Source organism: Rhinolophus hipposideros (genome assembly GCF_964194185.1).
Source record: "Rhinolophus hipposideros genome assembly, chromosome: 3".
NCBI classification, from domain to species: domain Eukaryota; kingdom Metazoa; phylum Chordata; class Mammalia; order Chiroptera; family Rhinolophidae; genus Rhinolophus; species Rhinolophus hipposideros.
Window position 1 is genome coordinate 6,358,583 of NC_138049.1, and position 20,954 is coordinate 6,379,536.

General features: G+C 44.2%; 1 protein-coding gene across 1 annotated transcript in view; it reads left to right on the forward strand.

The window, feature by feature from the left end:
- The window catches only part of PRKN (parkin RBR E3 ubiquitin protein ligase), a 1,140,411-nt gene that overhangs the window by 1,093,944 nt on the left and 25,513 nt on the right, over window positions 1-20,954 (forward strand). The window contains exon 10 of the mRNA XM_081044895.1: window positions 16,564-16,641. Within this exon, the coding sequence (XP_080901021.1) occupies window positions 16,564-16,641 (78 nt within the window). The remainder of the gene's footprint in view (window positions 1-16,563; window positions 16,642-20,954) is intronic.

Below are 20,954 nucleotides of genomic sequence, written 5' to 3' on the forward strand. Positions count from 1 at the left end.
GACCCTGATAATCGTGGCTCGATTTGCCCTATTCTCATCTCAGTCTGATTTTCCCTTCAAGACTGACGTGTCACAGGGCTGTGAATTTGGCCAGACTGCTCCCCAGTGTGTGAGGGTCTCACCCCCATGAGGGCAATTATGCATTCGAATATAGCTGTCTGCATAAGCGTCTGGTTTTCCTCTTTTCTCCTTCCTTGAATAAACCTTTAGTAAGCACCTGCTCCCGGCCGAGGAACTACAGGGTGAGCTCCACCACTAGGCTCCCGCCTCAGGGAGCTGGGGTCTAGAGGGATCAATGATAAGGAAGCTTGCAGTGCAGGCGATGGGATGAGGGCCAGGCAGGTACAGGGCAGCGAGCATCTGGAGATCCAGGCTTGGACAGAGGGAGTCTCCCCAGAGTGATTTCCTACTTGAGAATCAAAGTACCGCCATTGCGTGTTAGCTGGGCAAAGGAGCGTGGGGGAAGCTCGGGACGGGAGGGTGTAGGTATGGCTCTCCGCAGATGGAGCACCCCAGCGGCCACCCTTCCCTCTGTTCTCCTGCCCTGGGCCAGCACCACCAGCCTCTCACCACATAGGTGCTTGTGGGATGAAGGAATGATTGCATTCCAAAGTTGATCATTCCCCCCAAGGGATCTTAGCAAAGGTTCCTTTATGAGTTATCAGTCTCTTGAAAATTTGATTCTAGTCACAGACAAAACATAGGATTTCAAAGAAAAAGGCATTAGATCATTATAATTATCCCTAAAAATGTTCACTAAATGCTCATTCTGCTTGACATAACCCAAGGTGTTGGGGAATGTTTTAATTACAAAATAATATTATGTCCCAACGTTAGTAAGGCTGCCAGAAGGAAAGGGGTGCTTTCCACCATAAAAATTATAGATCCAGTCTGTACAGGCCCCATGGCACTAAAGTTCTCTGTCGCCAAACCAAGAGGAAGGAAAGGGTCCCCGCAGAGAACCCTTCTCGCTCTTCTGTTTTCATCGTTATCTGGCTCCATGAATGGATGTCTCTTGTGCTACAGAACAAAAAGGTGTTGGCTATGAGGCAGTAGATGACATTTCATTTCGCCCCCCTGTGATCGGCCTTGGTTTAGCTGCTCTGAAACCCACGGTCCAGGTCCTTGCTCTTTACTGCCACTTAATTAGCTTGCTTTCTCCTTCCTTAGCAAAGCAATAAAATCAGGAGGGGAAAAAAAACTTAGGTGGGGGACAGCCTTCTAAGTCTCGTTCTCTTTTGAACTTTATGACACCGCGAGCTGTGTGATGCTGAGAGAACACTTCTCAGGTCACTGAAGGTGTTTGGTGTCCACTCCTGGCGCTCTCTTGGCTAGCACCATCCTGGGAAGTCGCCCTGAGGAAGGTGGGGCTGCTGTCAGTATCTGAGAGGGAGTCAGCTCTCTAAGTGTTGCGCTGTCGCCAGTGTCTACAAGTTGGGCACAGATGCCCATCGGGAAGGATAAGGTGGGAGACGCCCCACCATTATTTATGAGCAGAGCCACAGAAAAGACATGTTAGGAACACAAACAGAAGCATTAATTGGCTTAGCTCTGGGAGACTGGGTATAAATGAACATCTCAGACCCCCATCCCTCATCTCTTCCCTTTTCAGCTGGAACATTCAGGAATAATGACTTAGGCCAGAGGTCCTGCGGCAGAAAAAACCGGAGGTCCAGGAGAACCTGAAATAGGGGATGATTGGCCGCTGAAACCCACATGCCATGTGCCCACAAGAACTTTGTATAGTGACGTGCACATGGGAAGCGTTCGAGAAGTTTCTGAGCTTTGTTTCCGCCTCTGTTGTTAGTATGTGCATAACTCCAAGGTTGCAATCCAGTCGCGACTCCAACTTCTATCACTTGCTCTTTAGTGCTGGTCTTTGGTAAGGTGACCTCTCCCTACTTCACTGGGATGTCGGTAAACTGCCGCGAGTGAAAGGCCTGTTGCTAAAATCGTGGGACGAGGCTCCAGCCTGACCCTCCACACGTAACAGCAGGTGACCCTCCAGTCCCCTTGGTTGGCTGTGTCATAAGACAGCAGTCATACCAGGTCAAACCAATATGCCTCCGATGGGGGGTTTCTGCAGCTTTATATTTACGCATATAATTGCATCCTCTAATGTCACTTAACCCAAGGGTGCTGCTGCAGACATTAGGAGCGATATTTGTTCTCAGCAGCTCGGCTCAAACGTCCACTGCATGATTAATGGTCTGGACGCTATCTGTCTTTAGTACAAGATTTGACAAAGGGAGCAGGCAGGTCCCAGAGACACCAGGAAAATTAGAGATAAGTCAGTTCTGTTTTCTGGCTTTCTTTTAACAAATAACTCAGAGTGTGGCAGGAAAATTCTCTCCCTGTGGACAGTCATACCTCATTATCTTTAATTTGACTGATTTTCTGTATTCTGTACCTCTTCCCTACATCACAGTGCAAAGTGGGCCTTTCAAAGGCTAGAAATAAAGAGCAATCTTTATCAGAAAAAAAGTTGAATTTTTTTTTCCATTAACAGTTTTAATTCCCTTATGTTCTCTATGTGCCCCACCTCGTCTCATCCTACTTATACCATACTGAGCACCTAATCTGACCATCTACCTCTTCCAAGCAGCCCTCAGACTCAAGGGTTTTCTAGGACCGCACTGTCCAACATGGCAGCCACCAGGCGCATGAGGCAGCTGAACACGTAGAATGTGGCTGGTCCAAACTGAGATATGATATAAGTATAAAATACACACCATATTTCAAAGATTTAATGAAAAAAACTATAAAGTAACAATGCTTTTTATATTGATTACATGTTGAAAACACTATTTTGGATATATTGGGTTAGATGAAATATTAAAATCTATTTCACCTGTTTCTTTTTTAATGTCTTCATGTGGCTCCTAGAACAGTTAAAATGATGCCTATTTCTAACAGACAGCTCTGTCTAGACTGTGTGCTTTAACCAACGGTTGCAAAACCAAAAGGAAAAGCACAGCAGAACCTCACCTGCAGAGTCTATCCCTGCCAGGTGTTATAGTATATAATGCCTTCCCACTACCCAAAGTTGATTTTCTAAGTGACTGTTTTCTCCCACCGCCCCGTGCCTCACTCTCTAACTACTGTGCTGTGGGTGCTTGAAGCTTTCAGCTGCCTGGGGCACCTAGCCTGCACCCTGCAGCCCCTGCTCCTGCCCCAGCCACCCGACCAGAGTCCCGCAGCCTTCCACCAAGCCATGCCTTCAGCGCCGATCCTCGCTCTAGCTCCAGTCCCCAGCCCATGGCTGGGAGCCATCCCACCTGCATCCCTATGGCACCCCCAGCTCAGTGGTCCAGGGTGAGAAGAGCCTAGTTCCCTGAACTCCCCGAGCACTCACACTGTCCAAACACTGGACTTAACACTATTTGGGGACCTAGCATGTGGACCAAACTCAATCAAGTGTCAGTGCACCCTTCACTTTTTCGTGGAGACCTAACCTGACTGCCCAGGCTAGTGGGTACATATGCACTGTGCTCCCCAAACCTTGTCCATGACAATTAGTACACAGCTGAATACAATAAACTCGGTGAGGTCAAGAAGAATGCTGAACATGTTTACCATTTGCACTGCCTAGCGTGACACCTGGCACACAGTACATGCTCAATAAATACTGGTTGAATGGAGGGAGGGTTGGGCAGGGGGAGGGAAGGAACTGAGGAGAGGTGAGCTGTGACTCATGAGCCTGGGAATTATATTTTATACATGTTCATATACCCTCAGGCTCCTGGCACACAGTGCGCATGCCCTATAAATTATGGTTGAATGAATGAGTTTGAACAGTGCTTCTAAACTGTGGTGTGCACATGCCTTGTCACCCGGGCTCGTGTTAAATGAAGGTTTCTAATTCAGCACTTCTGGGCTGAGATCCCGCTTATCTAACAAGCTCCCAGGTGATGCTGGCCTGGGGACCACATTTTAAGTGACAGCGAACCAGAGGTCAGTGTCGTGACATCAGCCAGGCCTCAGCGTGGCTAGGCCTCAACTCGTGTGTCATCTCCTGATTGACAAGGATTATTCCAGGCCTCCTCGGTCCTTACGTCCCCTCTTGTCCTTGACTCCAGAAGATTAACAACTGGTATCACGCTGTTCAGGTGTCATCTCCTCAGACAGCCTTCTCATCAGCAAATTGCTGTCTTAGGATTTTGCCTTCTCACAAGCCTGAAAAAACAGCCCTCCTCCTTTTACACCCTAATCCTTTGAGACTGTTTGGGTTTCCCAGGCCTTGACTTTCTCAGGGGCTTTCCTCCCACTCCTACCCTCTCTCCTAATAACTTCATTCTCTCTTTTCATTTTCTTTTTCTGTTTTCAAACCAATTCAGATCCCTTTGTCATGACACCCTCTCCATTCCGTCATCTCTGTGACCTTAGCTTCTGAACTTGGCTAATAACTGCATCGTTGTCACAAAAGAACTCCCCTGGCTGAATGCCGTGATCTCGTTCCTCCTTTTCCTGGCTGACTTCCTCCTGGCTGCCTTCGTGACCCTGTGCTAGCCTCGCACCTCAGCAGTGTAGCCTTTTCTGGCTGCTGCTGCTCCTTCATTCTACCAAGGTCTGTCCATTCCTGCCTGTGTGACAAATGGTCTGTTGGTCCCTGGCAATATAAACAGGATGGAGATAGCCTGCACCCTCAGGGGGCTTACCGTCCAGTGAGAGAACGGATAATAATAATACACTGGTGTAGGTCTGTAGGCTCAAGACCCCTAGGAGCGCGGCAGGCGATACGGGAGAGGTCCTTAACAAGCTGGGGGGTGGAACATCTGTTTCTGGGAGAATCTGAGGTCTACACTGAGCTTACAGTTGACCATAAGGGATTGCTCTGAATGAAGGCCTCAGGAAAAGAGGATGGGGCAGCTCCCATCAGGATGGAAAGTTGTGGTCATGAAGGTGAGCAGGGCCTGCTCAGGAAACTGCCAGGGGCTCCCTCCCCCTCTGCCCCCTACTCTTGCCCCCTCAAGTTTACTCTTTGAGTTTCTGCCCTTTTGTCCCAGTATTCTTTTTCTCCAACAGTTCCACAGTAAGTATGTTGGAAGTTGAGTTGACTTAAATTTGAAGTGACTGCAACCTATCCAAATGAAAACATGCAGCAGATAGCACCCAGCTTAGGAGCGATATTGGGAAAGGGGTAAAAAGCTTGACTTCTTAGCAGAGAGGTGACGGGTAGGCCTGATGGTAGGACCAGTGCCCAAGGAAGGAATGGAATGCAAAGGGCAGAAAAGCACGTGCCATTTCCACCAAGTCAACCCGCCCGATCTCTTCTCTCTGGGTTTCTGCAGACTTGCAACCTGCAGACAATTCAGCACACGATTGCAGACTGTGTGATACTGTTTTCCAGCTCCTTTGTTTTCCATAAATGTTGCCTCTCCAGCTGAGTTATAAGCTCCTTGAGCTGGGTACTGGCATGCAGCAGACAGAGCACCTACTCTGCTGCAGACACTGAATCTTAAGGAAACAAAGATGAATAAGGCACAGATTCTGTCCATGTAGGAGAGGAGAAAAGTGAAAATAGTCTTATAGAGACCCAATCATTTTGATGGAAGTGTGTATAAGAACGAGACAGTGCTGCAGAGTGAACTGCCCTGGCCTGTACGGCTGAGGCTGTGTGGAAAGGTTGGCTCCCAAAGCACCGATGAGACCGCTCAGTGCACAATAAATGTTGGATGTATAATTTGGTCATTGACAAGCTGCAAAACCTCCCAACACAAGAGTCCCTAAGTTGTGCTAGCAGGGGTAATGCCAAATGGTTGGCCCCTTTCCAGAGCTGACCCTGCCCCCAGGTTACCTGGGTTGGACCCAGGTGTTTAAGGGAGCCGTTCAGTCTCCCCTGCCGTGTGAGAGAGCAGACGGATGCCCGCAGGCACTTGGGACAAATTGGGCTCAAACGGCCATATGGCTCGGATTTCACATTTTGACTGGCATAGTGTAATCATTTTTACAGAGTCTAGTGCCTTGCTACAGATTGTAAATGATAAGGTCACAAGGACTGGAGACCAGTTAAAAATTATAGAAGACATATGCTGTGCATTTTACTAATGAATGGCCATATTTAAACATGTTCACTAATTAATGGCAATATTTGAATGGGTCCACTAATGAATGGCAATATTTGAAAGTGCTGTTGAATGTGATACTCTGTGACCAGTGCCGCATTTCTGGAAGGAGCCAAATGTTCCATCAGGTCAGGGAAATGCTGATCTGAGAGAAACCTGTGCCAGCCTTGTGAGACGTTAAAGGGAATTCTCAGTTACACGCAGGAATTCACCTGACAAGAAGTTTGCTGAGGTGAACATGGATTGTGAGCACCTCATCGTCCAATCACAAGAGTCCCAGCTTGTGGCCAAATCCCACGTTAGCCTCTAGAGAAAAGGGGCGTCATGAAGGTGGGGACCGTCACCACAGGAATCATGCTTTACAATGGTTACAACTGAGAGAAGAGAGAGAGAGAGGGGAAGTGGGAAGATTAGGGAGAGAGGGTCACTGCCATCAGTCACACCTGTCACGGCTCCTCCGGGGTCCCCAGCCCGTTGCTGTCCCAGGTGACTCCTGGTGAGCCTCTTCTGCTCAGAGTTATGGCCCAGGACACAGCCATGGGCAGGTGAACCCCATGCTTCCTTGTCTCCTGCTTCCTTCTCTCTCACCTGGACCTCCAAATGGTTGCCATCAGTTGTTGAAAACCATGGAGTTAAAAGTCACTTAAAGTCCTTTTCCAGCAAACGGACTGAACTCAGGCCAGTACGAACAAGGAGACGACAGGCTCCAGGCGTCTTGTCACGGAGCCCAGGCAGGAGGAGCAGGGAAATGACAGTTGGGAGTGACCACAGGCCACTCCTGACCCTGCTTCAGCCATAATGCACAAGACTCAGAAGTGACTCAGAGTAGTTTCTTTGGCCGGGGACACGTCTGTGATGTAGATAAAGAAGGTGTTAGCAAAAGTGCTGTGATTTCTTTGAGATTCTCTCCATGCCAGAGTTTGACAAAGGCCGTCACTGGTAATGCAGCATGGTGGGGCAGGGGAGGAAAGGAGAGGGGACAACCCTTCCCACACCTTCCTGCTGGGCGGGGGACTAGCACCTCCTCCACCCAAGAGCAGGCTCACAAAAGCCTTCAAAATTTAAACTCTGGGTGCCTTCTGACACAGATATTTTACTCTAGAAAAGTATCCTACAGATTACCTTTCACATGTGCAAAATGACCTGAGGAGCCGGACGTTCCCTGCAGCTTTTTCTGCAGTGGCAACATATTGGTAAGGGCCTAAGTGCTCCTCCACAGGGGGCTGGTCAAATGTATTAAGGTACTTCCAGCAACTGGAATACTGTGCAGCTGTTTAGGAAGTGTGGAGCCGCTCAGCACACATTGTACAGCGCCCGCCGTAAAGTACTCAATGAAATGCAGGATGTAGAGCACAATACATAATGAGATCTTTTATATACCATTTTTGTCTTAAATATGGATATCTACATATTCATTCTTGAATGCCTAAAAATTTCCAGAGAGATGCAAACAGGTGACAGGGATTGTCTCTGGGAAGCGTTGCAGCTGCCTAAGGAAGAAGGGGGACTTATTTTTCACTAGACCTGTCTCACCGTTTGAATTTGTGCTGGGTGCCTGTACTCTCCATTCCAACAATGCATAAACTATGGTTTTTAAATCCATGACTGTGTGAATTATGTCTCAATAAAGCTGTTAAAGAAAAGGAAAAATATTATACGTACATGGCCAGTAACATTTTTAAGTTTATGGTAACTCTCGCTATGTTGACAGGGGACTTCAGTTTAAATACCTTTGTCTGTAATGATAGGTGGACAGTTCCCTGCCCAGCAGTGCCATCACCAGAGCACCACCCTCGCCACCTGGAACATGTATTAGTCGCCTCTCTTGATTGCAGGTTCTGAGGTCAACACTGTTGAAGGAGCTGATAGTAACTATTGTCGTGTGAAAGAGCTGGTTTCTTCCTGGTGTGAGCTCATCATCTCTGATAGACCCCTGGTTTGGGGACAGACGGTAACAAAGTTTTCCACTAGACGGTTCTCACAGTGGGTGCATAAATTAAGACTTTGCACAACCAAAAGATCAAATGGGTACATACATGTGTTTGATGAGATAGATGGTGGGGTAGGAAAAGGGGATTTTCAGAGTTCTTTTAAGAGCTTGCATGAAAATGGAAATCAAAGCAAGGAAAGTAAAGGCCTTTTCGTGATAGCAAACCTAAAACCAAAATAATTTGTGGGGTTGAAGGAAGGATCAATATCACAGTATTTTGTGGGGATCTAGATGGCATTGTTTAGCTATTCACAAGGATTACTATAGCATTTGAAAAATACAAAGAAATTCAGCTACTAAGCTCTGTTCAGCCTCCTTAAAATGATTTATTTTCAGCCATTTGGAGATTACGTGTAAAAGATTGTCTTCGTCTGTTTGCATTTAAAGCATGGCACGGTTTAAAATTGCTTCTCACCATGAGATTCTGTGATTTTAAGATGTTGTGCACTTGAAAGAAAATAACCTGACTTTCTTCTTTTCGAAATTGTGTTTTAGTGCATTATAATCTAACACCATTTCCATTCCGTGGCACTGTCTTGTCAGAACGAGCTGTGCGTATATCAGTGGTTAGCCACCCCAGGGGGAGCCGTACTCTTTTGACTACTATTTTTAATACACTGAGCCTGAATCTTGTATGTCTCTGCTGCCATCTTCTGGAATGTCATACACCTGAAAGAAAAATATTTCATCTCTATTCCCAAAGAAGTACAAATGTGTACGTGATGCTTTTGATGCTTTCCTTGACTATAATCAGGGGTCCTGAGATGGTGTTTGATTCTCTCTTGTCCTTTTAGCATGGAACTTCAGAGCCGTGGAAGAATAAGTGCCACATAATAAAATGCTTTTAACATAGATGCCATCGTGACAGAAAACAGGCACAAAGACATGTGGGCTTTCATATTGAAATCATTCAACTTCAGGGATCAAACCCTTATTTTGAGGGCCATTACTTGTAGGCACCAACTAGCTCTCAACTTTATTGATCAGCGGCCCCTGGAATATTCTGATTGCATTGGAAGCTGTTCATTTGATTCCTTTTCATGTTTCCAAAGAGAATATATACATACATCTCTTTTTGAATGTCTCCATTGTGAGCATATGGGAAATCAAACTCAAACATCAATCAAATGACTTCTCTACTGACATGATATTGAATGATAATCGTGATGGGCAATTCCTCTAGCCGTTTGGTAGTCCTGGATTGTCCCAGGGGATTGACAGGGGGGATACCTCAGTCAGTACATAAGCAACGTGAAGCCAGCGTCCTTCTAACTGCAGTTCTGGGCAGCTGACAAGCTCTGTGCTCCCAAAGATGCCCTCAGCTTCAATCAGAACTTTCACATGACAATATTATTATCAGTGTATTGGGAATTGTTAACAGGGTGTTTTACTGTCACTTTACTTTTCTATAGTTTTATTGTTTATAAAGCATCATAACTCTATAAAAAAATGTGTTGTGCTTACTATTGCCAGAAACTGTGTGAAATATTCATTACCATATTATTTCTCCTTTCCAGATGCAAAATAAAAAAACTAGCGCAAAGAGAGGTTAGGATCACACCGATAATAAATGATAGAAAAAGGTCTCTGACTCCAGGACTCTCTGACTCCAAGATTTCACCTTTAAACACTAAACTATATCTGATTTTTAAAAATAGGAATATCTCCTATGTGATTTCATGTATTACAATATGTTATTATTTTGTATATGTTGTCCCAGTCCCAGACTTTATTTATCCTAAAAGTAAATACTTAACACATACTAATTGCAATGTAAAAATATGACTTGACTGGTAAGAATGGTTTGGCTGTTACTTATTAGAAAAAAAAAATGTCTGTCCTGTTGAACTTACCCTTGCTTTGAATAGTTGCTTTAAAATTGTATGCCTCATCTTAAGCACCCAGGATGAGCTAATTATAATTGAGCGAGAAGTTTGGCACCAACCTCCCAAGTAACTAACCCCAAAGAGAAAAATGTTTTGGATTGCCATGTTCATTGTCAAATAAAGGGAAGCAATCACCCTATTAGGAGTGATGAACGTGTTCCTGGTGTCGAATTCTAAGAGGAATTGTCTTGTGGGTACTTGGAATTAAAAACAAACATGGAAAGAAATTTGACCAATAATTTTGCAAATAATATAGAAAATTCAAATGCTGATTTTTTTTTACATCAGTCCTTTTTCAAAAGAATAACTGACCTAATAAAAATAAACTAACACAGTAGAATTTTTTCTATAAGAGCTGAGTGTATTAGCTAGGGTTCTACCAGAAAGGTAGAATGGTTAGAAATGATGGAGATGGAGGTGGAGGTGGAGAAGATGGAAGTGGAGATGGGGGTGGAAGTGGAGAAGGAGAGGGAGGTGGAGATAGGGGTGGAGGTGGAAGAGGAGAAGGAGATGGAGGTGGAGGTGGAGATGGAGGTGGAGAAGGAGAGGGAGGTGGAGAAGGAGGTGGAGGTGGAGAAGGAGAGGGAGGTGGAGAAGGAGATGGAGGTGGAGATGGGGGTGGAGAAGGAGATGGAAGTGGAGAAGGAGATGGAGGTGGAGAAGGAGATGGAGGTGGAGATGGGGGTGGAGGTGGAGATGGAGAAGGAGAGGGAGGTGGAGAAGGAGATGGAGGTGGAGAAGGAGATGGAGGTGGAGAAGGAGATGGGGGTGGAGGTGGAAGAGGAGAAGGAGATGGAGGTGGAGGTGGAGATGGAGGTGGAGAAGGAGAGGGAGGTGGAGAAGGAGATGGAGGTGGAGATGGGGGTGGAGAAGGAGATGGATGTGGAGAAGAAGATGGAGGTGGAGAAGGAGATGGAGGTGGAAGAGGAGAAGGAGACGGAGGTGGAGAAGGAGATGGAGGTGGAAGAGGAGAAGGAGATGGAGATGGGGGTGGAGGTGGAAGAGAAGGAGATGGAGGTGGAGAAGGAGATAGAGGTAGAGAAAGAGATGGAGGTGGAGATGAAGGTGGAGATGAGGGTGGAGGTAGAGATGGGGGTGGAGGTGGAGATGGAGAAGGAGATGGAGATAAAGTTATATAGACATGCTCAGCTGTACCCAGAGATCTATAAATCTATAAATGCATATAGATATATTGGTATCTATATATCTGTATCTATAGTGACATACCCAGAAAGAGAAAGAGATTGACTATAAGAAGTAGCTTATGTGATGGTGGGCTGCTCGCAAGTCCTGAATCCACAGGGCAGGCCAGCAGGACAGCAGACTGGATTCTCAGGCATAGTCTGAAGCTCTTGTCCTGTCCACAAACTCTCTTCTCGGAAAAGCCTCAGTTCTGCTCTTAAAATCTTTCAACTGATTGAATCAAGCCCAGGTAGATTCTCTGGGTTTATCTCTCTTCCTGAAATTAAACTGATTATAGGCCTTAGAGACCTACAACATGCCTTCACAGAAACAATTAGATTAGTATTTCATTGACTAACTGGGGACTATAGGCTAGCCAAGTTGACACATAAAACTAACTTCACAGGAGCTAAGATGATACAGTTCATGTATATTGCTTTCTGATCAAATCTAATAAGGGTGGATAGCATTCAAAGAACCAACAGAATAAGTATGTATTACATATTTGTATAATTTTTAAAGGCTTTAAAAAATAAGTTTAAAAAAACTAAGGAAATTGGTAGCATTTATCAGATCAAACTCAAGACAAAATAATCCAGGAAAAGTACACTATATAAACATCTGGTGGTTTCGTCCACTCAGTATTTACTCATAAGACGTCTTAAGAGAGCCTCAGCCAATGTGAGGCCATGGTTAGTTAAGAGCAAGTGTCCGGGTAAATGGCACCTTTCTACATTACTGGTTAACATAAGGTCCATGTGCCCCAGAGAAGAGCCATACAGGTCAGCAGAGTGAATGTGAAAATACTGGATCCAGATCGGCCTTCTCCTCCAACTCTTTCTCTAGAAATGTCTGTGTCGTTGGTGTGTTTGCAAAGCAGCCCAACACAGTATCTCAAGGAGCCATGTTCCCCAGATGTCCTCTGTTTGCCATGCCCTTAGCAGCTCAGTCAGTGGTGTTTCTAGGCCGCAAGTCATGCCTAATGGTCTTGTTTATTAAATATTTAGGTCCAAATAACATAACAAGAATTCATGTCTTAGCACCCTAATAGTCATTTGGGGAAAAAAATAGTTCACATAAATTGAAAGAAGAAAGACTTTTACTTCATTTTTAAATGATGACATCTCCTGCTCCAAATTGATGTGGTAGTTGTGGGTTTTTTAATTTTTGTTTTCATTTTGTTTTATTCTTTTAATCACAGTAACCTCCAAAAACCCAGCTTTGCAAAGATATGTTGTCATCAGACACAGTCTCCAGAACTGTGAACTTTTTGAGTTACTATTCACATAGTATCTAATACATACTGGGCATCACTGTGTTTTCCTCAAGAATTTAAAATATCTCACTGCACCCCTGTGAGTTGGTTGTGGCACACCAGGGTGCCTTGGTACACAGTTTGGGAACTGGAGGTGTAAGCATATGTATGGGCATTTCGTCAATAAGTCTTGAGTTCTGGATAATGTAATTCAAAACTCGACCATTTTCACGATCAAATCGTACCTTCTGGATATTTCCTCATTTGTATGAGACAGACTCGAGTTATTTGAGTAGGAAGCCCTCTGCATGATGTAATTAAATTGAAGTTAATACTCTTTAAATGGAAGCAAATTAACAAGTGCATTACTGTTAAATTATCACCAGCATATTCTTGCAGCTTTTGCTCGCTTTTTACCATATTGAAGTGGTGAGGATTTATTTTTTACATGCGCTTTCTTTTTCATTTTTTTTTTCACAGTCCATTCTTTGTAATACCGGTGTGAAAGGGGGTTTAATGTCTTTGTGTCAGGAAAGGCCTATTTATTCTGACAAACTGATCAACCTCCAGGGTGTTCCTGTACCATGAAACTGATTTTATATCTCATCCACTAGCTAATAAGATGTGAAGCGTTTTTCCTGTCATGCCAAGAGATCAGACTTGCTTCCATAGAAAGCAGTGGGGTGCAATAACATAGTGAGCTCTTCTCAATGACTGAACAATACAGCCCACGATGTTCATGGTAGCACATGAGAACAGAATGCTAGGTCTGAGGCAGACTCAAAGATGAGCAAATGCATTTAAAATAAAATGAAAAACTGAAGAGGTAACTCTAGTATCCAATTCATTCCCTATTCACTGGATTAGCTTTCAGTTCAGGGAAAATAAAAATGTCAGAAATTAAACCCTGGTGATATTGGTAATTTGTGTAATGAATGACACACATCCCCCTCCCACCAACCTGAACGTTTAAATAGTTTATAGCAAACAAAATTTGGGTTCAGTCTCTTTGCTGTGAGAAAAAATAATAAGCCTTTAATACTCTGAAAAGTGATGGCTACGAGATACTAGATTGTGATATCTCTGTAGAAGAGGCCTTTCCTTATAAAATACTTGCCTTTCTTCTTTGTTGTATCCTGAGATTAAAATAATTTTCAGGTGAGCTGTTAAAGCAAGAACTTGGACGTAGGGGAGGTGGGAAATCGGTTTCCTTGGGAAGACAACTTGAAGGAAAAGCTGTCTTGGATAGGCCATTCTTTTGATGCAAGGAGTAATGTGACGTGTTTGGGGATAAAGCTGGTTTTATCCAGTTTGTTCTGGGTTTTGTTGATCAGCTCAAATCAGTCTTGTTTAAGCAAAACAGAACTAAAGTCCTGGCTTGAGCTATAGAATATATTAATTTGAGAGCTTTCAAGCCTCTCGAACTTTTCAAGTCTTCCAGACGTTTGGGACCATTACTATGCCAGTTTTCTATAGCTGTGTTAAAAAACACTCCAAAACGTAGTGATTTCAAACAGCAATGATCTTGGTCCTATTTTGCTTTATTTTGTTTTGCTCCCCACAAACCTGTACCTTGGGCAGCATTCTGTGAAGACAGTTGGTCTCTGTTCCATGTGGGATTGACTGGGGCAGCTCAGCCAGGGACTGGAAGCTCATCTGGGAACGGAAACGTGGCCCAGGCATGGCTGGCAAGCTGGTGAAGCTCAGCTGGGGCTATAGACCACGGGCCCCAGTGTCTCCCCACGTGAGCTTCTCCATGGAATCCTGGGCTTCAAGAGCAAGTTTCCCGAGAGACAGGCGTGGAAGTTGCCACTTCTTTCAGACCTCACCCAGAAGCGGCGCGTCCTCACTGGCAGCACATGTTACTGGTCGGGCAGTCAGCACATCCATGTTTAAGCAGGAGGGACTGAACCCACTGCTCAATGGAAAGCGCATCAGCTCCTTCTGGGGCTCTTCTCTAAAACCGCACTGTCACCCCCACACCATCCTCACTGGCCATGCCCTCCTCTCTGTTAGAATGTGTTCTCTGAACACAGTTTCTGCTGTGAGAGACTTTCATCCCCAACTAGTAAGAGAAACGTTTGTCGAAGGGAACCTGTTTCCTAGTGAAGCAGCACCTTCTTCAGCTGTGAAATGTGGGAGGAGACAAGCAGTTCCAGATGGACATCTCCTTCAAGTTCGGAACATGTTGTGTGCCCGGGATGGTGGTAGCCAGTTACCATGTATTCTGTCACCGACCTCTCCCAGTGGTCACATGAAATAGTTATCCTAGTGACTCTGGTTTTCCAGATGAGAAACTGAGGCACAGACACCAAGGTGGTTTGCCCCTGGTGTCTCGCTGGGCAGCTGATGGGATGTCAGACAGCAGCCTCTGGAGCGTGGCTGGCGACGAGGAAGGATGTTCTGGACGTTGTCTAGGGATTCCAGCAGTAGTGGAACTTCTCTGTAAGATGAAGGTGGGGGGCAGTGGGCCCCTTAGCTAGTCTCCTCAGTTCTGCAGTATGTGAATCCTAAAAGTGTGCTTTCACCCGGCTGAGAAGATCCGTGGATTAACTGTCTGAGGCAGCCATTACAAAGGACCGCAGCCTGGGTGGCTTAACCAACAGAAATTTAGTTCTCACAGTTCTGGAGGCTAAAAGCTCAAGAGCTAGGTGTTGGCAGGGCTGGTTTCTTCCGAGGCCTCTCTCCTTGGCTCACAGAGGGCTGCCTTCTCACTGTGTGCTCACGTGCTTGTCCCTCTGTGTGCGTCTGTGTCCTAACCTCGTATAAGGACACCAGTCCTATTGGATCAGGGCTCACTCGAGTGACCTCATTGTACGTCACTTACCAACTTAAAGGCTCTGTCTCTAAGTACAGTCCCATTCTGAGGGACTGGAGGGTTAAGACTTCACCATATGATTTGATTGACAAAACTTTGGCTAGACTTACCAAGGGAAAAAGAGATAGGGCTCAGATAAGTAATATCAGAAATGAAAGAGGAGACATTACAACTGCTAACACAGGAATTCAAGGGATCGTAAGAGACTACTACGAGTAATTATATACCAAAATATGGAAATAACCTGAGTGTCCATAGATGGATTAATGAATACAGAAATTGTGATATATAGTGAATATATATATGTATATATATATATATATATATATTTGAATATTACTCAGTTATAAAAAGAATGAAATCTTACCATTTGCAACATCGGTGGAACTTGAGAGCATTATGCTAAGTGAAATAAGTCAGACAGAGAAATACCAGTACAGCGTGATCTTACTTGCATGTGGAATCTAAAAACAAACAAACAAAAACCAGGCTCATAGATACAGAGAACAGTTTGGTGGTCACCGAGGTGGGGGATGAGAGGTGGGCAAAATGGGTGAAGAAGGTCAAAAGGTACAAACTTCCAGTGACAAAAGAAATAAGTCCTGGCGATGTGACGGACAGCATGGTGATTATAGTTACTAATACTATATCGCTTATTTGAAATTGCCTCAGACAGTGGTAGATCTTAAAAGTTCTCATCACAAGGAAAAAGAATTCTGTACCTATGTATGGTGACGAATGTTCACTAGAATTACTGTGATGGTCATTTTGCAATGTATACAAATAATAAATTATATTGTATACCTGAAACTGATATAATGTGATACATCAACTATACCTCGATACAAAATAAGGTTTTATATCTTGAAGGGGAAAAAAAGACTTTAACATATGAATTTGTGAGGAATACAATTCAGCCCATAACAGCTCATTTCTTCATTCCACAATAGGCTTTCAGTACAAAAATAAGTCCATTAACATGGACATATCAATCTTCTATGTATGTAAACAAATATTAGATGTGAGATTCTGGAATGAAATTGTTTTCCTCATATTCTAACACCAATAACACTTTACTACAGGTATTTATTTGCATTACTGTGTCTTCTACTGGACCAGAAACATCTTGAAGAAAGGAAATGTGACTCCATCTTTAAAACCTTTCTACAGTGCTTGGAATACTCTTTAGTAAAGAGTGAACAATTCCATCTGAATATAACTTTATTGCTCTTTGCAAACCCTAATTTGGCACAGAAACCACCACACAAGTCAGAGGCATGCATGTGATGAGCTTAGAAAAGGAAAGACATGTTATGTCCAAATGCAACCAGCAAGCCCGTCTCTAACTCGTGTGTGTTCTTCTGCAGTTCGTCTTTTGCCGGGACTGTAAGGAAGCGTACCACGAAGGTGAATGTAGCCCCCTGGCCTCAGAAGCAGTTACTCAGGTAAAGTGCCCTCTTTCTTCCTCAAAGCAGGGCTCAGGGTGTGGGTGGAGATGACAAGAGCTGTTTCCTAAGGCCACTGAGCATTCCGCTGTGCAAAAATGAAACCAGACTAGTAGCCTACAGCCATGGGGGTGAAGCCGTGGCTTGCCCACCGTCACAGTCCTTCCAGAACCACTCTCCGACTCTGGGTAGAGCTGTAGATGTCCCAGTGGCCATCTGGGATGTGTCAGTACTTCCATGATAGTTTTTCCCGAGAGGTATATGGAATAGGGGTAAGGAACATAGCTTGATCAGAGGAGTCTGTAGCCTAAATCGTAAAACAATTTAACAACCTCTGAATCGGAGAAATCAATGCTAGCCCCACATTTATTTTTTCAAAGGTATCTTTGCGTAGAATCTTTTGTGAAAATTATCTCCATGAATGAAATGATGGAAGTATTATTATATGAGGCAAGGATATCATTATTGTTTAGCAATATCATGAACTATGCTAAATTATATTTCAGTCTTCATTAGGTAAAAAATGTTGTTTACCAAGCCTTACTCTCTGATGTGCTTAAGGAAATGCAAATACATTTTCTTTTATTTATTAATTATGATCAACCAAAACCTTAAGGGAAAGAAATAAAAACCAGCACAGCTGATGAAATTGCTCGTTATTTCCTCCTGATACTACAGGATACTGTACAGATGTTAACAAGGGTTTAAACACCAAATCTACCCAGATAAAGCCTTTAGTCATTATATTGACAGGAACCTCATAAATCAGCGTAGACATTCCAGAACATTTTAATTTCACAGTAGAGAATTTTAAATATCTGAATGCTCTAAAATCAGAGCATATACAAGTGTAACCCTGTAAAGTATTCTGTGGATGTATTTACTCAGTATTAGCATAACTAAATAAACAGAGTGAATTCAGGTCTTCTCATTGGCTCCTAAAATGTTAGCCATGAGCATGTTGGGATTTTTAGGACTGAATTGCCATTTCTATAGCAGATGCAGCAAATGTTCTTTCTATTGATTTCATTTTCGCTCAGGAGCATTTAAATGGGAGCTCACGGGGCCCTGATGTTCAGGAATAATAATGACCCTGAGACCCGCCTCGCCTCTGGCTCACTGCAGCACAGAAGGGTAAAGCCTGAGGCTCTGGGAAATAGCGTTGGTCTCGCCACTTCCATCCACATGTTTTTATGATGACAAACATGGATAGAGGCTTCCAAGGAGGGATACCCTACCCTCTACTCATTGTAAAACAGTAGCAGTAAGGTGAAGAGCATTGCTTAACATAAAGCTGTCAAGGTGCCCAACCCCTCTACTAATCCCCTTCATCCTTCAGTCAGGAGGAACCATCCAACCTCGCTGTTAAAGTTTGAGGTAGCCCAAATTTAAAAAAAAAAAAAAAGTTGTGAAACCCTGTTCAACTTGGAAAAGTGGGAGAAAGCAAGTTAGAGCTGGCCTTCAGCACAGAGGAGCGGTACCCAAGGGGCCTGTGTCTGCAAACCCCATCAGTCAGCAGACATTAAATCGAGTGTTTGCATAGGCCAGTTATCCTGCTGGAAAAATACAGATAAGTGTGTTTCTCTTGAGAAGCTCGTAGGAGAGACTGATAGGAAATAAATAATGATAGTAATATACTAAACCAAACTTTAGCAAATGTATAGCTTTGTATGACGCTTCCCTGGAACAGTCCTAGGAGATGGGTCAGAGTTTGTCAAGAGGACAGTGAGATAGGGATGATAAAGAACTTGCCAGCAGGGGCGGCCAGATGGCTCAGGTGGTCAGAGCGCACGCTCTTAACAACAAGGTGGCCGGTTCAATTCCCACATGGGATGGTGGCTGCGCCCCCTGCAACTAAAGATTGAAAACGGCGACTGGACTTGGAGCTGAGCTGCGTCCTCCACAACTAGATTGAAGGACAACGACTTGGAGCTGATGGGCCCTGGAGAAACACAGTGTTCCCCAATATGCCCCAATAAAAAAGAAAAAAGGAAAAGAGCATGCCAGCAGAGGGCACTGCATGGACAAGTGTACAGAGGCAGGACTCTCTTCAGCTGGAGTGTGTTCGGCCCATCCCTGCTTCCCCAGGCCCAAGACAGCGTCTGGTGCATAGACGTTTAATAGATGTTTGTTGAGTGATGGTGGCACCTGTAAAGAAAAAGACATGCTTCCATTCATTCAAGAAACATGTATTAAACACCTATAATAAGTTAGGCTAGTTGTGGGCTCTCGGATAAAGTCCCTGATCTCATGGAGTTTATATTATTTTATTAAATGCCAAACAATCGCTATGATGGGGATTCAGAGGAGGAATAGTTAATTCAGGAGAGGGTTAACCAAGAAAGAATTAAAGAGGAGACAGCCCTGCAATAAGACCTCCCTGAAATGAAGCTCCTTCCTTCCTCTAGCTCTGATCATGGGGCCAGCCTTGTATTCCTCTTATTTGAAAACAAAGCAAATCAACCAACCAAACTGAAAAAGTCTGCTGGTCCACCACTGCCCAAGAACAGAAGGCAACTACTCAGGTCTCTTGCTACCATCTTTTCTTAAGTCTCACATTCATTCAGGATCCCACATGAAAGAAACTCCGACTCAAATGGGCACATGAAGACATCTTAATTGAAGGGTCATGGATGACCTACAGTGGTGGGGTAGGGTCACAAGAGCCAAAATTGATGTAGAAAGCCTCAAAGTCCAGCATCAATAGGGAGCCATGACTACCCTACGCCTTAAGGGGCAAAAAGAGGAAATGGCGTTACAGGGGGAATAACACTGTTAGCTGCAACCATGGAGGAGAGGCCTCCAGATTGCAGGTGTAATCAGGGAGGGTCCAGCATTGCCAGAAATGGGCCCAAAGCACGAAGGGAGTAAGGTCAGACATCTTGACTTCTCTCTCTCTCTCTCTCTCTGATCTCATGCTGATGTTTCCCACTGACCACACCCAACTGAAAGCCAGCCATAAGGGATCCCAGGGACAGAGCCCATGGGACTCAGCCTTCCAGGAGCAGGGCAGAGGAGGGAAAAGAATACAGAATAGCCAGTATATTCTCTATGAGCTAATTTACCGAGTGTCCAAAGTATCCTTATTTCAACCACAGCTACTCTTGGACATGGAAAAGAATGAACCAAACAAGCTAGTTCAGCAAACTAAAAGGCCCAATTCCATTTGGTAAGAGAATAAAGGGTTTTTATTTTAATAAAGCCAATTTATTTTTTGTTCCCTACATTTCTCTCAAATGGCAGTGATCTCCAGGGGGATGACCTCTGCAATTCCATTGACCTGAAATCTTTGAAAGGATGACACGATGCCTCTAACAATAAAAATCTAATTGTGCCCCCATCCCCCTTGGAACTGAAGTCTTCTGATGCACCCTCATGTTTGAATTTTGCTAATACTAACAAAACACCATCATTAGCCCTTTTCACATTTCCTTTCAGTTCAATTCACTTCTAAGGTTTTTCCTGTCAGCCATTTGTGTCTACTCTCCACTGTTTTCCTTTTGAAGCTGAGTGGTCTCTGGTCTTGATATTATCAATACATTATCCAGCCAGACAAGCCCATGTCTCCTGGTGCCCCGTCAGGCTTTTCCCATCAGTTAGGCTCCTTGACCCTAAACTTAATGCATTTTTTATTAATGCAATATTTTTATATAAAAAAAACCTCAAAAATTTGTTTTAAATTGGTTTTAAAATATTGAATAAGCTTTAAGTCGAAGCTGTTGGGAGTCTGGGAATCGGTGACAGAAGATCAATCCATCATAGGGTAATGAGGTCCAGTTCCATTTGTTTCTTCTGCTTCATGCCTGGCTGCTCTCCTTCCTGTATTCGGTTTCCTTCTGTGTGTTCCCTCTGGAGGCTTTCTAATAAGTAAACACTTGCTCTTGCAAATCGCATACATTGATTTGTTCTCCCAGTGGTTGTAAGTAGTTGATGTTACTGTCTCTATTCAACAGGAAGGCAAACTGCAACTTCCAGATTTCTAATGGTGCTGCCCAAAGCAACAAAGGAAATCGTTTTTAGTGGGTGTACCTGATCAAGGTAGTTTGGGAACAGTGACTGGTCTCTCTTACTAATAAATCAACAGTGTCTAAGGGCTGTGTGCCCATCCCTGCCTGCCAAGCTCCTACTCAAGACCCAGATACGTCACCTTCTCCATGAAGCCATCTGCCCACCCCACTGCCTCCTCTAAGCTCTCTGACAACTGTACATACTTCCATTATGGATTCATCACTCTAAAATGTTGCTTCCCTATCTCTTCGCTAGAATTCTGAGCTTTGTTGACGCAAGGTTTGTACCTGTGTTATAACTCCCAG